Below are 17,767 nucleotides of genomic sequence, written 5' to 3' on the forward strand. Positions count from 1 at the left end.
AGGGTCCTCCTCCTTTTGTGTCCTAACTCATCAGGCACCTCCATTACTGTGCACCCATGCTATGCATTTGAGTGAACCTAACTTGCCTAATCTCCATGCTCCCATCCAGTGACTGACTAAGCATTACCTTGTACTTATACTGTGCTGTTTGATCTGGTTTTCTTGTATTCCTGTATTGTCATATTGCGGTTTGTCACCCCTAAATATTGTCTGTAACCTAAATTAATGTCCAGCGCTGCGTAATATGTTGGCGCTTTATAAATACAATAATAATAATAATAATCTACTGGTAGATCGCAAAGGACTTCATGGTAGATCCCGACCGCACTACATTTTCCATTCTGTATATACAATTGAGCTTCTAAAACTGTACATAGGAAGAACACTTTGACTTGCTAATTTTTAAAAGTATCTCACAGGCTGAAAAAGTGTGGGCACTTCTGTTATAAGCTCTATACACAAACCCCTATTTCTATAAAAAGAACAAAAATCTGAAATGGTAACTAGGCCTATTTGTGATAAGAAGCTGGTGGTGATGGTTAATGCTTTTCTCTGCCTCTATATTACTCCAAGAGAATTGTGCTTACACTGGAGCTACACAGCAAGACATAGCAGCGAGTTAGCTCTGCCAGCATTTTACCCTTTACAAAAATGTACTTTACTTTTTACAGTAATCAGCAGTAAGAAAAATATATATCATCTCCATAAAGTAACATTAGTTGTGCAAAACAAAGATAAGTGTGAAATTCTCTTTGTGGGGGGAAACTTGCTAATTGCTTTTGTTAGAAAACATGTTAGTTCAAGTATACTTTAAAGGAATCATCAGGCAACCCCCCCCCCCCTCTACCTACCCAGGGCTTCCTCCAGCCCCTTGCAGCTGATCTGTCCCACGCCGCCGGCCTGGGGTTCCCGCCGGTGCAGAGGCCGACCTCTAGTGCACTTGCGCAAGTGCCGCTGTCAATCAAGCCCACATTGTCCGTGGTGTTCTGAACCTGTGTAGTAGTTCTGTGCCTGTACAGTACACCGCAGACAACATGGGCTTACTTGACAGCGACACTCGCACAGGCGCAGTGGAGACGACCTCGAGCTCGCCCTCTGCACATGGACTTGACTGACAGCGGCGGCCAGGTCGGCCTCTGCACCGGCAGGAACTCCAGGCCAGCGGCTGAGCATGGAGCTGTGGCGTCGGATATGTCAGCTGCATGGGGCTGGAGGAAGTCCCGGGTAAGTAGAGTGGTGGGGAGAGGGTTTTGCCTGATGACTCCTTTAAGAAATGAAAAATAGGAAAAAAATTACTACATTTTGCGAATTACCTCCAAAATAAGATTTAAAGAAGGAGTACACCCAAAACAAAATAAACCAATAATCATTTACAATTTGTTATTTTAAAACAAAATATGAAATGACATAGGGCATATGGTTTTATCCTCCACAAAATTGATATTGAAATAAATGTTGTTACATCACTAAGGAGAGTCTGAAACCAATAAAATTACCTCTCTTTATTTCCTCGAGCACTTCAGCATTATGATCAAAGATGATTCGCCGCATCCCCGTGGCAGAACTTAACCCCCCGAAATCCCGGGACAAAAAAATTCTATGACTTTCCAAGTCCTAGATTTTGCTGCCCGGGGGAGGCAGAGCTGAGCGCTGTAGCTCTGCCTCCAGTCCAATCAATCTCCGCCTCTCCCTGCCCCTCTCAGTGAAAGAAGACAGAGGGGCAGAGAGAGGTGGAGATCGGCGGATATTGACTTCACTGGAGGCAGAGCTACTGCGCTCAGCTCTGCCTTTTTTGCAGGAAGTAACGGACAATTTTGCCCCAGGGATTTCGGGGGGTTAAATGCATTTTTCTGCAGCCGGAATTCGGTGAATCATCTTTGATCATACTGCTGAAGAGCACTGGGAAATTAAAGAAAAAGGTAATTTTATTGGCTTCAGACTCTCTTTAAAACCACTATATTGTAGTATTAAATATGGTATACCCAAACTTTAATTAAAATACCCAAAATACTGTTGCAATGCTTGTCAAGAAAAGAAGACCTGTTCTAACCTCTCAGAACAACATGTGAGCTGCATTGATGTTTGTAGAGCAGCCTTGCGTTCAGTTAGTATTTTGTGCTTCTTTCATTTTACTGTTTACTCACAGGCACTTTTATCTGTACAATATCTTTCTTTCAGCCTTCTTTTATTGAAACTCAAATTATTCAGCATGTAACAACATATAATATGTATACATACCTTCTGCTTCTTCCAAATTTTTGATCTCTTTTAGGACAGGTTGTATGTTTAGATACAGTCTGTGGCTATTGCTGAGCAGCTGTAACAAGTGTCTTGATCGGAAAGGACAACCAGTGTAATAAATAAGTTTCCGTGCTGATGGTAATCCATCTGGTTGAATCTCAAATTTCTTTCCCTTCAAAGAATTACAAATATTTTGAATCCAAAGAGTAATCTTTATGAACATTAAACCTGCATTACAGAACATTTTTTCAAAGCACTAGGACAAGAACCAGAACTGAATATGGGAAACAAGCACAACATCCACACATGGATGCCCTGGCAGGCAGAATTAGGTCTCTCACAGAAAAATACTGTACCATGAAGATCAATGCCCAATAGCCACTCATCAAGAGGACATGACTAGATGTGAACACAGTACGCCAATGGTAGCAGCTTAGTGAGGCAGGTTGGGGTGGGCATAATTTACAATTGTCTCACTTTACTCAAGAAAAAAAAAAAGGCTCTCTCAGAGCATAGTAATATTACATCGAAGTCAGGTATGAAGCAATCATAAGATGACAGTGTGTATAATATCATAGGTTTTCTTTACTTCATTTAGACACAGGGCCACTATATAGCATACTGGCCATTGTTCTCCCCAGAAATTTTTTCCAGCCGGGTGGTATGAAAAAGTAGCCGGGTGGGTATGGACACGCTGGGTGCTACTAGGTGGGGTATCTCGCCCGCCCCGCGATCCCCCTCCCCCGTCAAAGTGACAAGCTAGGGTCCGGCTACTGGAATCTTTTAACGGCATACTAAACTGAAGGAAAATTGGCCAATTACTTACCTGGAGCTTCTTCTAGCCCCCTAAAATCCTCCTGCTCCTTCACCGCCATTCCATGCTGCTCTGTTCCTTAGCCGTGCACCTCCGTGCGGACTGATACGGCTGTTTCTGAGCGATCCGCCCGGCGGATCGCTCAGAAGCAGCCGTATCAGTCCGGCGACAGTGCGTACACACGCCGGACTGTCATTGGAACGCCCACTCAGCGGGAGGTGACGACGGACCAGTCGTTGCCTCCAGTCCGGCCCTATATGGAGGCAGCACTATTTGTTTTCTTTTAAACAATTCATATTGCCTGGCTGTCCTGCTGATCCTCTTGCCTTTAATACATTTAGTGATAGACCCTGAACAAGCATCAGACTATTGACTTAAGTTTGACTGAATTTCCTGCAAGAATGTTTCAGGTATGTGATGCAGTCACTACTGATGCATGAAAGATCAGCAGAATACCAGGCAACTGGTATGATTTAAAAAGAAAAATTATGGCAGCCTCCATATCCCTCTCCAGTAAGTTGTCATTTAAGTTTTTGCAAAGGATATAGATGACTTGGTGGGGATTATTTAGTCAGATAGAAATTTTATTTTCACCATAAAACCTCAAAACAAATACACCACCCAAATAACTGGGTGAAGGTGCCCATGTACAGTGCAATCAAATAGTACAGTTTTCAAGTTTATTTGATTAAATTAGGTTTTTTAAAAAGCAAACAAAACTTTATTTGATCAACAAATCTCATAGATTTTGTGAAGAAGAATTTGTAAAAAAAAACCCCAAAAAACAAAAAAAACTGATTGGGTGTGGTGAGAAATTATATTTGATCATATTGTAAAAGAAAAAAAAAGTGTGAGAGTGAGTGAGTGAGTGAGTGAGTGAGTGAGTGAGTGACGTGAGTGAGTGAGTGAGTGAGAGAAAGGGGTTAAAGAGAATTATAAAAAATTGAACTGTGTATGGCGACCTTTAGAAGGAACTCGCTTGATTACACCATTACTGTAATGTAAATCAATGCACAGCAAAATTTGCTCGTTATGAAGGACTAAAAAGGTTAAACAATAAAATGATCACAAAATGTGTATACTTACAAGAAATGTAAGCTTCCCCACATTGGACCAGGGAAAATCATAGAGAAGCTGGCGAACATGGTTAACCTCCTGCAAAATAAAATAAGGAGATTACACTTGCAATGATTTGGGGAAAAAAAAACAATAAACATGCACAAGAAAACACTTTTTCATGCCAAAAGATGGTCAATCCTTTCAAGAGCTGTAGGTAGACTGACCAAATCCCTTGTTGTGCCACAAGATAATAGTGTTGCAAGTAGAGATGGTCAACATAATGTAACAACATTCAACTGATGCATCAAACCATCACCAGCTAAAGTCATCAGCTAGTCCTTAGTCCAATCCCAAGCTGTGCACAACTCCAATCCCAAGCTGTGCACAACTCCAATGCCAAACTGTGCACAACTCCAATGCCAAACTGTGCACAATTCCAATGCCAAACTGTGCACAATTCCAATGCCAAACTGTGCACAATTCCAATGCCAAACTGTGCACAATTCCAATGCCAAACTGTGCACAACTCCAATGCCAAACTGTGCACAACTCCAATGCCAAACTGTGCACAACTCCAATGCCAAACTGTGCACAACTCCAATGCCAAACTGTGCACAACTCCAATGCCAAAATGTGCACAACTCCAATGCCAAAATGTGCACAACTCCAATCCCAAACTGTGCACAACTCCAATCCCAAACTGTGTACAACTCCAATGCCAAGCTGTGCACATCTCTTCCCAAACTGTGTACAGCTGAATAAAATTAAACATAATGTTGCAGCATATTGAAATGATTATGGTCTCAGTGGCCATCTCTAGTCCCAAGTTAATACAATGGTCAAGGATTTTCTTTACATGTATCTAATGACAGGTTAAGTAAGCAATAATTGATGTATGCTTTCATTATCTATGGCAGATCTGCTTAACATCACCTAAACAATTGATTATTCTAGCAATTCGTTATCTTTATTCATCAATTATTCATCGTCTTATTGTTTTGCTTGAACCTTACTTGAAAATTCTATTCATAGCACAAGACAAAATAAAGAACATTGAAAAACTAAAAACAAATGCCAAAACCAAGTTTCTATGAGAGCTATATGCTCACATTGAGGGTCTTTCTATGAAACAGTCACCACTAGTTTTAATGGTGTGTGCACACACCGGAGTTTTTCTAAAAGGACCCGCCAGCGGGGCGGTCGTTTCTGACGACAGTTTGCATGTGAGTACAGGTTGTCGTCAGGCTGATAAGGCTGGTTCTGACTGATCCGCTCGGTGGCTCAGTCAAAACCAGCCTTTTCAGCCTGACGTCTGCCTGTACTCACATGCAAACTGTCGAAAGAACGACCGCCCAGCGGCAGGTCTGACGACCCGTAGTTTAAAAAAAAATGTGGCGTGTTTACGCGCCTGAAGGAATACCCAGACAGCTCATGGTGACCCAGCGCCTGGAAGGTGTCAATGTTTTGGGAATAACACATGCTTAATCGTATGCACTGTTGTAGTGTAAGCCAAAAGTAGCCCAGGTCAGTATGCTGAGAAAGTACGCTTCAGAACTGACTGAATTTCTAAGTACATTCAGAAATGTGAGTATGTGTGATTGAATTTCCACATGTGGCAGAAATCAGTCAGTGACGACACAGATTTTCACTGCAAGCCAACTTCAGCTGGTTGTACCTTACCTTCTGCAACACATGCTACTCATGTTAGCAGAATTTAACAGAACACAATTTCTTCTTGGTTAACTACATTTACATGTGAGGAGTAAAAAAAAAAAAAAAAAAAAAAGTGAGATGGTCCTGTTTAAGCTCTCCCTAAAAGCACACTACTAACTTTATTTAAAGGGACACCGAGCAGTGCAGAAACTATGGAAAGATGCATATCATTTTAAAGCTATCTTTCTCCTCTTTCCAATGATATATAAACTGCCGCCCTATGCCTTTTAGTTTTCGCTATTTTCGCAATTGAAATTGCAGTGGCCGCGATTTCGATCGCGAAAATAGAGAAAACTAAAAGGTGTAGGGCCGCGGTTTGGGTGTCGCCAGAAAGAGGAGAAAGAGAGCTTTAAAATGATATCCATCTTTCCATAGTTACATTGTATTACACAGGACGACTTTTTCTGCTGAATGGAGCTGCTGACTTTGAGAAAAGTCGCCCTGTGTAATGCAATGTAACTTTGGAAAGATGGATATCATTTTAAAGCTCTCTTTCTCCTCTTTCTGGCAACACCTGAACTGCCGGCCCTACGCCTTTTAGTTTTCTCTATTTTCGCGATCGAAATCGTAGCCGCGGCAATTTCAATCGCGAAAATAGCGAAAACTGAAAGGCGTAGGGCGGCGTTTTATATATCATTGGAAAGAGGAGAAAGATAGCTTTAAAATATGCATGTTTCCATAGTTTCTGCACTGCTCGGTGTCCCTTTAAATAAAGTTAGTAGTGTGCTTTTAGGGAGAGCTTAAACAGGACCATCTCACTTTTTTTTTTTTTAACTCCTCACATGTAAATGTAGTTAACCAAGAAGAAATTGTGTTCTGTTAAATTCTGCTAACATGAGTAGCATGTGTTGCAGAAGCGTAAGGTACAACCAGCTGAAGTTGGCTTGCAGTGAAAATCTGTGTCATCACTGACTGGATTTCACAGCAAGATCTGTGAAGTGATTTGTTTAGTATTCTTTGTAGTGTGTTGCAGAAATGGGTTAGCACAGATTCCTTGACTCTCTACAGTGAACGTTCTGCATGTATCATTTGTCACAATCCTCAGTATGAACACTATAGTAAGTTTCCAGTCCATCATTTGTCCATAGGGATGTGCAGTATCCATACATTATACCACAATGCATGGCCATCGCATTACTATCCACAACGGTGCTTACCCCATTCAAACAGGCTGTACAGGGGAGCAGCAAGAATGCAAAGACATTGTTTTTATTCACATATCTTTCTGATTTAAAAATACTTTGAAAAATTATCTAATTTAAGAACAACATCTAATAAAATTAAAAAAATAGAAAGAAATCTTATCTTGCACGCTTGGTTTGACCAATTTTAGCAGTTCCTGATTAGCTACACTGTATTTGGCTTCTAGCACTACAATACAATACCATAAAATTTGTAAAGCGCTTTTCTCCCATAGGACTCAAAGCGCATAGTTGTGTCTCAGATTAATACAAGGTTGCAGGCTGGGTTGTGTTACAGAGGAGATAGTCAGATGTTCATGAATGCCAGACTGAAGAGGTAGGTTTTCAGTTTAGACTTAAATGCTTCTAGGGATGGAGCTGTCCTGATTGGATGTGGCAGGGAGTTCTAAAGTTTAGGGGCAGCATGACAAAAGGCTCCAAAGGTTTTGGGGGGTGACCAAGGTGTTACGTCCCTTTGATCTAAGATTGTGGGGGGTGTGATGCAGTTGCAAAAAGTCCTTCAGGTATCCAGGGCCCAGATTGTGCAAGGATTTGAATGTCAGTAAGCCAATCTTAAACAGAATTCTCCATTTTATCGGTAGCCAGTGGAGTGAGCACAGGGTTGGTGTTATGTGGCAATGGCGGAGTTGGCTCGTTAACAGCCTTGCGGCGGCATTCTGTACTAATTGCAGGCGGCGTAAGTCTTTCTTATGCAGGCCTGTGTAGAGGACGTTGCAGTAGTCTAACCTTGATGTGATGAAAGCATGAACTAGGGTTGGAAGATCCTCTGAAGGAATTAGGTGTTTAATCCTTGCAATATTCCTTAGATGAAAAAAGGAATGTTTCACAACAGCTGAGATTTGATTCCTGAAGCTCAATTTCCCATCAATCAGTACTCCCAGGCTGCGCACACAGTCTGAGTTGTTCAGGTCTGAGCTCCCTATCCTTAGCGGTGTTGGTTGAGACTGGGGCTGCTTTGCTGTTGAGCCCTGGCCCTCGATAACAAGAACCTCAGTTTTGTCAGCATTAAGTTTTAGCCAATTGTTATTCATCTAATCCTGAAGCTCAGCTAAGCATGCATTTATTTGTGGAGTAGGGTCTGTGACGCCAGGTTTGAATGACAAATATAGCTGGGTGTCATCAGCATAGCAATGATATGTCAGGCCATGTTTTTGTACGATTTCTCCAAGTGGCAGCATGTATATGGTGAAAAGTAAAGGGGATAATATTGCGCCCTGAGGTACATCATATTTTAGTGGTACAGGGTTGGAAAGGAAGGGCCCTAAGGCTACCCTTTGTGTTCTGCCAGCCAGGAAGGAGTTGAAACATCGGAGAACAATGCCATCTATGCAACAGTAATCTTGTAGCCTGTTGAGCAAGATTTCATGATCGACTGTGTCAAAAGCCGCTGAGAGGTTGAGCAAAATCAGGATGGAACATTGACCCTTGTCTCTTGCAATGAGCAGATCATTGCAAATCTGGGTGAGGGCTGTTTCACAGCTGTGATATTTCCTGAAGCCAGATTGAAGAGGGACAAGGATGTTGTTTCTGGAGAGCCTGGCTTCAAGTTGGAGGTAGACAGCCTTTTCAATAACTTTTCCCAGAAAGGGGAGGTTTGAGACAGGTCTGTAGCTGTTTATAGCATCTGGGTCTAAGGATGGTTTCTTGTGTAGTGGCCTGACAATTGCTTCTTTCAGAGTAGAGGGAAACCACCCTTCTTGTAAGGAACCGTTGACTATTTTGTGGAATGCTGGTGTAAATAGTTCAGGGCATTTCAACATGAACTTAGTGGGGCCAGGGTCCAGATCGCAGGTAGTCTGGCGAAGGTTTGAGAGGATATCCAAGATGACTTTTTCAGTGATTACCTTAAAATCAGACCATGGTGGTAGGCTATTTTTGCACCTGTTATATGGCTCTGCATGGGTTTCTGGGGCTGTGAATTGAATGGCAGATCGTATGGAGGAGACTTTGTCTGAGAAGAAGTGGGCAAATTTCTCGCACAGTTCCTGTGAAGGTCTGATGCTGGATTTCCTGCAAGATGGATTGCAGAGACTGTCAACCGTGCGGAAGAGTTGGGCAGGTCTGTTGGCTGCATTTGCAATTTCGTGAGACAGGAATAAGGACTTCTTTTTGTTAATCATCGTTTGATATTTTTTCAGGTGAGCAATTAGGGAAAGTTTGTCAACAGGGGACTGATGTTTGCGCCACCTTCGTTCCAGTCTGCGTCCCTGTTTCTTTAGTTCCTTTATAGAGTTGTCAAACCAGCGAGCGTGATGTAATGGTGCGGAACATTTAATCTTTAAGGGAGCTATGGCGTCAAAAGCAGCTGAGACATTGTGGTTATATTTAAAGGGAACCTAAACTGAGAAGGATATGGATTTTTCCTTTTAAAATAATGCCAGTTGCCTGACTCTCCTGCTGATCCTGTGTCTCTAATACCTTTAGCCACAGCCCTTGAACAAGCATGCAGAACAGGCACTCTGACTGAAGTCAGACTGGATTAGCTGCATGCTTGTTTCAGGTGTATGATTCAGCCACTACTGCAGCCAAAGAGGTCAGCAGGAAGCCAGGCAACTGGTATTATTTAAAAGGAAACCTCCATATCCCTCTCAGTTTAGGTTCCCTTTAAGGACCATGGATTCACTGCCTAAGTTGTGATCTGTCAGTCTGCCTAGGTTGAGGCTGTTCTGAAGGTGTTGGGGTGTCAAACCTTTCAAGGAACGATATTTTATTAGTTCTTTCACTTGGTGTTTTGTAGCCAGTGCTGTAAAGGAGAAGTGGACAGTGTGGTGGTCTGACAAAACTACTGGATCAATTTCCACATTGGATATTAGGAGTTCTGAACGGAAAATGAGGTCCAAAGTGTGTCCTTTTTTATGGGTAGGGAGGTTGACGGCTTGAGAGAAGCCCAGTTAATTCAGACTCTGCGTCAGATTAAAGCTTTAAGACTTCAAACCAGAAGCCAGCAGTGGGGATCGGTGCAGTTGGGGTGCTGCACAAATCACCTCCAAATGTTTTGCAGAGGTGACATATGTTTAATTATTTTAGCACTTTATGCATAAATGTTACTAATTACTGGCAGTCAACGGGCTTGATGCTTTGACGTGTCCAATCTCCTCCCTTTCGAGAATGGGATCGATTTTGCTAAGTTGTCATGGAAAAATCAATCCCGTCATCGATAGGAAGCAGTTTGGGCATGTACACACAATAGAACTTCCCGTCAGATTACGTGTTGATTGGACAAGAAATTGGATAGTGTTTACCCAGCAAAAGTGTAAAGCTAAATAAATAATTTTCTCCCGTGGCCTGTTTAGAACAGTTGCCTGGCTATCCTGCTGATCCTCTGCCTCAAATACGTTTAGCCCTAAACAAGCATGCAGCAGATCAGGTGTTTCTGAGATTATTGTCAGATCTGACAAGATTAGCTGCATGCTTGTTTCTGGAGTGATTCAGACACTGCTGCAGCCAAATAGATCAGCAGGACTGCCAGGCAACTGGTATGAAAAAAAGAATAAATATGGCTGCCTCCATAATCTTCTCACTTCAGTTGTCCTTTAAATGTATTCCAGGCTTGCATACAGAGCTTTTAGGCTCACTGACCTTCACCAATGCAAGGTGTTAATGTGAATAAATAGAATAAGTACATTTAAAGTGGAACTCTTGCCTTGTAAAGTTCTGGAGTGTGTGTTTATTGGGGGAAAGAGGGAAGGAGGAAGTGGTGGTGACTGGGATCAAGCTGGGGTAATCAGCCTTTATCTCCTGTCCCCATGAATAGAAAGGCAAAACCTTCCAATGAGAAAACAGGCAGCGATCCACAATTTATTTATTGTTTATTGCTGTGTGATGATGTTGACATGAGACAAAATAAAGTCTGATTAATCAGAATTACCTGATAAACATGCATTCCTCGAAGAGTTACGCCAAGAATAATAGAAGGGCTGTCTTCTTTCTTATCCTACAAATGTATATAAACACATTTTATTACATGTATAAGAAGTTTATAACAGACAACACATGTAAAAGAATGAGATTTGTCTATATCACAAATTTAGTGCATGTTCAGTATGCTACCTGCATGTGACAGGAGTATTGGTCATAAAAGTAAAAACCACCTCTGGATATTTAAGGATCTCAGTTTGGGTAGGGAGGTCAGTGCTACTTGTAGATGATTCTCCTGCCAGCATGTTATTATGCACTGCTAAACCTTTAATAAGTGGCTCTGCAGCAGAGAAAGCCTATAACTAAAGCTATCCAGTTTGCTAGAAATACTGCCTCACTTTTATGATAGGTTTAGACAGAAATTCTCCTTCTATACCTGTAAAAGTTATGTTACTATTTTCCATTTGTTTAATGAACTTCGGTGTACATGTGCTCTGGTTAAAAAGAAAGACAGGTAAAACAGATAAATATTTTAACATTAATAAGTTAAGCACCATCAGAACTTCACTTGTGTAACTGATGTTAGTGTTAGGCTGGTCTCACATGCAATTTATGTGCGGCAGAAGAGCCTCCCACAGCAGATCATACAAACGCATGCAGATTTGTCCCAGCGGCAAATAGTGCAGACAAGGAAATCTCCACCCCCCCCCACATGAACGCAAGTGACGTCAGCCATCAATAGCATGTAACCACTTAGTCACGTGCACACAACTATTTTCTCCGCTGTTCTAATGACCCTCCGTAATTTGTATCTTTCACTGAGGCACCAGTGTACCAGATGAGGATGAAGGAGCAAAAGACCAACTCGATAGTGGCAGAGTAGGACTTTAGAAGTTCTTGGGCCATGCCAAACTTCTTTAATTGATGCAGGAAGAAAAGCTTCTTCTGGGTCTTCTTTTGGGTTGAGATAGTTTTCACCTTCCAGTTCAGGTCATCTGAGATTGTTGTGCCTAGGAGGTGAACACTGGATACTCTTTGAACTTCAGACCCATCTATGTAGATCGGACCGGGGGGGGGGGGGGGGGGGGGGGGGTGCTCTGCCTTCTGAAGTCAATGAGCATCTCAACAGTTTTGGTAGTGTTGAGAACCAGCTTGTTCTCCCTGCACCAGTGGCCAATCTTTACCTCCTCCTGCCGGTAGGCCTGCTCAACCTTGCTCAATTTGGATCAACATTCCAAATCAAAATGGATGTTTTTCTGGCAGTCGAAAGGGGCGGGGCTGTGGCTATATCTATGCTGTAGAACCAGTAACCGTCTTTCCCAGGTCCCATTCCACCCTCCCCTCCCCCCGGCTAAATCTGCTTCCTGTGGTCTCTGCAGATTGAAAGAGCTTACTTTCACCTGTCTGACCGGCGCCTGTTTCTTCTGTGCTTTCATGATTTCCTGGAACCATCCTCCATGACCTGGCAGTAATATGCTAATACGTGCATACCACCAGGTCACAGAGTACAGACAGCAGGAGATGACGAAAGTACACAGGAAGGAGCAACCTGGCCGAAAAGGTAAGTGAGAGTGCACTAGCACTCTGCAGGGGTCTTGTGAAGCAGTATTGGGGGAGGGGGATTCCCCAACACCAGTTATAGTTATCTAGATTGAAGGGGTAAAAAAAAAAAAAAAAAAAAAAAGACGTCCATCAAGTTCAACCTCGCTTATCATCTCTGTAACTTCACCAAGGTATCATCTTCCTACATCTAGCAGTCATAGCTGTGGATTCCCTTCACAGTTAAGAAATCATCCAAGCCCAGCCTAAATGGAAGTAGAATAAATTGCCATAGCTACTTCCTGTGGTAAGATATTCCATATCTTAACCACTCTTTCGGTAAAAAGACCGCTTTCTAAAAAGATGGAAAAACCTAATTTCCTTTATGTTCTCTTGTCCTTTAGTATATGAGCTTTTTATCCCTATGTCTGTACAAACAATTGTACTGTCCTTGGATGTATTAATACACCTTGATTAAAAGGGATCATCAATGAGATGCAAATTATACAATAAGTTGATGCCAAATTACTACAATTTTGCATGCAAATTTATGCAGTGTGTTAACGGACTAACAAAAGGAGTGAAGGTAGAAGTCGATTGGCCCATTTTCAAGTTGCATAGATTTGCATAATCCTCCATTATAAAATATATTGATCGGTTGTCTATCTACCACAGATTGTATTGTGTATAAGCAGCTTAACAATTATTTCCTATTCTGTGTCCTACTCCAAACCAAAGCTAAATTTGTCAGTGCCTGTCTCTGTAATTCAACAACCACTGCAATACTGAGCTGTACACAATTTCCAATTTTGACTTCCAGCCAGAAAAGGCAGTCCCTTTCACAGTACCTGTGGGCATGACTACAGCTTCTTGTCACATAATTTGTGCCATCTAGTGCTTAACCACTTAAGGACCGCCCCCAGCCGATGGGCGGCGGCAAAGTCCGGGCCCAAACGACCGCAATACGCCCATCGGCGGGGGCGGCTGCGGGAGTGGCTATGCGGCGATCGCGTCATTCGTGACGCGATCAGCCGCCGGGGACTGGCTCCGCCCACCGTTCGCTGTAACCCGCCGGCCGTTCGGAAGCGCCGGCGGGTTACTAGCACCCGGATCGCCACTGCACGTATGTATAATAGGCTTTGTAATGTATACAGAGCCTATTATACAGGCTGCCTCCTGCCCTGGTGGTCCCAGTGTCCGAGGGACCACCAGGGCAGGCTGCAGCCACCCTAGTCTGCACCCAAGCACACTGATTGCCCCCCCCTGCCCCCTGATCACCCACAGCACCCCTCAGACCCCCCCCCCTGCCCACCCCCCAGACCACTGTTTGTACCCAGTCACCCCCCTAATCACCCATCAATCACTCCCTGTCACTATCTGTCAATGCTATTTTTTTTTAGTCCCTAATCTGCCCCCTACTCCCTCCTGATCACCCCCCACCCCTCAGAACCCCCCCCCCCCCCGTGTACTGTATGCATCTATCCCCCTTGATCACCTGTCAATCACCTGTCAATCACCCGTCAATCACCCCCTGTCACTGCTACCCATCAATCAGCCCCTAACCTGCCCCTTGCGGGCAATCTGATCACCCACCCACACCAATAGATCGCCCGCAGATCCGACATCAGATCACCTCCCAAGTGCAGGGTTTACATTTCTTCTCTCCTCTAAACACCCACTAATTACCCATCAATCACCCCCTATCACCACCTGTCACTGCTACCCATCAATCAGCCCCTAACCTGCCCCTTGCGGGCAATCTGATCACCCACCCACACCAATAGATCGCCCGCAGATCCGACATCCGATCACCTCCCAAGTGCAGTGTTTACATCTCTTCTCTCCTCTAAACACCCACTAATTACCCATCAATCACCCATCAATCACCCCCTATCACCACCTGTCACTGTTACCCATCAGATTAGACCCTAATCTGCCCCTTGCGGGCACCCAATCTCCCGCCCACACTCTCAGATTGCCCTCAGACCCCCCCTTATCAATTCGCCAGTGCAATATTTACATCTGTTATTCCCTGTAATAACCCACTGATCACCTGTCAATCACCTATCAATCACCCCCTGTCACTGCCACCCATCAATCACCCCCTGTCACTGCCACCCATCAATCAGCCCCTAACCTGCCCCTTGCGGGCAATCTGATCACCCACCCACACCAATAGATCGCCCGCAGATCCGACATCAGATCACCTCCCAAGTGCAGTGTTTACATCTCTTCTCTCCTCTAAACACCCACTAATTACCCATCAATCACCCCCTATCACCACCTGTCACTGTTACCCATCAGATTAGACCCTAATCTGCCCCTTGCGGGCACCCAATCACCCGCCCACACGCTCAGATTGCCCTCAGACCCCCCTTTATCAATTCGCCAGTGCAATATTTACATCTGTTATTCCCTGTAATAACCCACTGATCACCTGTCAATCACCTATCAATCACCCCCTGTCACTGCCACCCATCAATCACCCCCTGTCACTGCCACCCATCAATCAGCCCCTAACCTGCCCCTTGCGGGCAATCTGATCACCCACAAACACCAATAGATCGCCCGCAGATCCGACATCAGATCACCTCCCAAGTGCACATCTCTTCTCTCCTCTAAACACCCACTAATTACCCATCAATCACCCCCTATCACCACCTGTCACTGTTACCCATCAGATTAGACCCTAATCTGCCCCTTGCGGGCACCCAATCACCCGCCCACACGCTCAAATTGCCCTCAGACCCCCCCTTATCAATTCGCCAGTGCAATATTTACATCTGTTATTCCCTGTAATAACCCACTGATCACCTGTCAATCACCTATCAATCACCCCCTGTCACTGCCACCCATCAATCACCCCCTGTCACTGCCACCCATCAATCAGCCTCTAACCTGCCCCTTGCGGGCAATCTGATCACCCACCCACACCAATAGATCGCCCGCAGATCCGACATCAGATCACCTCCCAAGTGCAGTGTTTACATCTCTTCTCTCCTCTAAACACCCACTAATTACCCATCAATCACCCCCTATCACCACCTGTCACTGTTACTCATCAGATTAGACCCTAATCTGCCCCTTGCGGGCACCCAATCACCCGCCCACACCTCAGAACGCCCTCAGACCCCAGCCCTGATCACCTCGCTAGTGCATTGCTTGCATCTATTTCCCCCCTCTAATCACACCTTGAGACACCCATCAATCACCTCCTGTCACCCCCTAGCACACCTACCCATCAGATCAGGCCCTAATTTGCCCCGTGTGGGCTCCTGATCACTCGGCCAAACCCTCAGATCCCCCTCAGACCCCCTTCCGATCACCTCCCCAGTGCATTGATTGCATCTATTTTCCCCTCTAACCGCCCCCTGAGACATCCATCAATCACCTCCTGTCACCCCCCTAGCACTCCTATCCATCAGATCAGGCCCTAAACATCCTGTCATCTAAGAGGCCACCCTGCTTATGACCGGTTCCACAAAATTTGCCCTCTCATAGACCACCTGTCATCAAAATTTGCAGATGCTTATACCCCTGAACAGTCATTTTGAGAAATTTGGTTTCCAGACTACTCATAGTTTTGGGCCCGTAAAATGCCAGGGCAGTATAGGAACCCCACAAGTGACCCCATTTTAGAAAGAAGACACCCCAAGGTATTCTGTTAGGTGTATGATGAGTTCATAGAAGATTTTATTTTTTGTCAAAAGTTAGCGGAAATTGGATTTTTATTGTTTTTTTCACAAAGTGTCATTTTTCACTAACTTGTGACAAAAAATAAAATCTTCTATGAACTCACCATACCCCTAACGGAATACCTTGGGGTGTCTTCTTTCTAAAATGGGGTCACTTGTGGGGTTCCTATACTGCCCTGGCATTTTAGGGGCCCTAAACCGTGAGGAGTAGTCTAGAAAACAAATGCCTCAAAATGACCTGTGAATAGGACGTTGGGCCCCTTAGCGCACCTAGGCTGCAAAAAGGTGTCACACATGTGGTATCGCCATACTCAGGAGAAGTAGTATAATGTGTTTTGGGGTGTATTTTTACACATACCCATGCTGGGTGGGAGAAATCTCTCTGTAAATGGACAATTGTGTGTAAAAAAAATCAAAAATGTGTCATTTACAGAGATATTTCTCCCACCCAGCATGGTTATATGTAAAAATACACCACAAAACACATTATACTACTTCTTCTGAGTACGGCGATACCACATGTGTGACACTTTTTGCAGCTTAACTGTGCTAAGGGGCCCAAAGTCCAGTGAGTACCTTTAGGATTTCACAGGTCATTTTGAGACATTTGGGTTCAAGACTACTCCTCACGGTTTAGGGCCCCTAAAATGCCAGGGCAGTATAGGAACCCCACAAGTGACCCCATTTTAGAAAGAAGACACCCCAAGGTATTCTGTTAGGTGTATGATGAGTTCATAGAAGATTTTATTTTTTGTCACAAGTTAGCGGAAATTGATATGTATTGTTTTTTTTTTTTTCACAAAGTGTCATTTTCCGCTAACTTGTGACAAAAAAAAAAATTCTTCTATGAACTCACCATACTCCTAACAGAATACCTTGGGGTGTCTTCTTTCTAAAATGGGGTCATTTGTGGGGTTCCTATACTGCCCTGGCATTTTAGGGGCCCTAAACCGTGAGCAGTAGTCTAGAATCCAAATGCCTCAAAATGACCTGTGAATAGGACGTTAGGCCCCTTAGCGCACCTAGGTTGCAAAAAAGTTTCACACATGTGGTATCACCGTACTCAGAAGAAGTAGTATATTGTGTTTTGGGGTGTATTTTTACACATACCCATGCTGGGTGGGAGAAATCTCTCTGTAAATGGACAATTGTGTGTAAAAAAAATCAAACAATTGTCATTTACAGAGATATTTCTCCCACCCAGCATTGGTATATGTAAAAATACACCCCAAAACACATTATACTACTTCTCCTGAGTACGGCGGTACCACATGTGTGGCACTTTTTTGCACCCTAAGTGCGCTAAGGGGCCCAAAGTCCAATGAGTACCTTTAGGATTTCACAGGTCATTTTGCGACATTTGGTTTCAAGACTACTCCTCACGGTTTAGGGCCCCTAAAATGCCAGGGCAGTATAGGAACCCCACAAATGACCCCATTTTAGAAAGAAGACACCCCAAGGTATTCCGTTAGGAGTATGGTGAGTTCATAGAAGATTTTATTTTTTGTCACAAGTTAGCGGAGAATGACACTTTGTGAAAAAAAACAATTAAAATCAATTTCCGCTAACTTGTGACAAAAAAAAAAAAATCTTCTATGAACTCACCATCCTCCTAACGGAATACCTTGGGGTGTCTTCTTTCTAAA

General features: G+C 43.7%; 2 protein-coding genes across 2 annotated transcripts in view; one reads left to right on the top strand and one right to left on the bottom strand.

Annotated features, from left to right (window-relative positions):
• The window catches only part of KIF25 (kinesin family member 25), a 207,949-nt gene that overhangs the window by 180,854 nt on the left and 9,328 nt on the right, over window positions 1–17,767 (top strand). The window lies entirely within an intron of this gene.
• The window catches only part of FRMD1 (FERM domain containing 1), a 109,414-nt gene that overhangs the window by 28,157 nt on the left and 63,490 nt on the right, over window positions 1–17,767 (bottom strand). Inside the window, exons 8-10 of the mRNA XM_068231806.1 lie at window positions 10,898–10,963; window positions 4,142–4,210; window positions 2,239–2,413 (exon numbers count right to left, since the gene is read on the bottom strand). Coding sequence (XP_068087907.1) covers window positions 2,239–2,413; window positions 4,142–4,210; window positions 10,898–10,963 — 310 coding nt within the window. The remainder of the gene's footprint in view (window positions 1–2,238; window positions 2,414–4,141; window positions 4,211–10,897; window positions 10,964–17,767) is intronic.

This window comes from Hyperolius riggenbachi, chromosome 4 (genome assembly GCF_040937935.1).
Source record: "Hyperolius riggenbachi isolate aHypRig1 chromosome 4, aHypRig1.pri, whole genome shotgun sequence".
In the NCBI taxonomy this organism is placed as follows: domain Eukaryota; kingdom Metazoa; phylum Chordata; class Amphibia; order Anura; family Hyperoliidae; genus Hyperolius; species Hyperolius riggenbachi.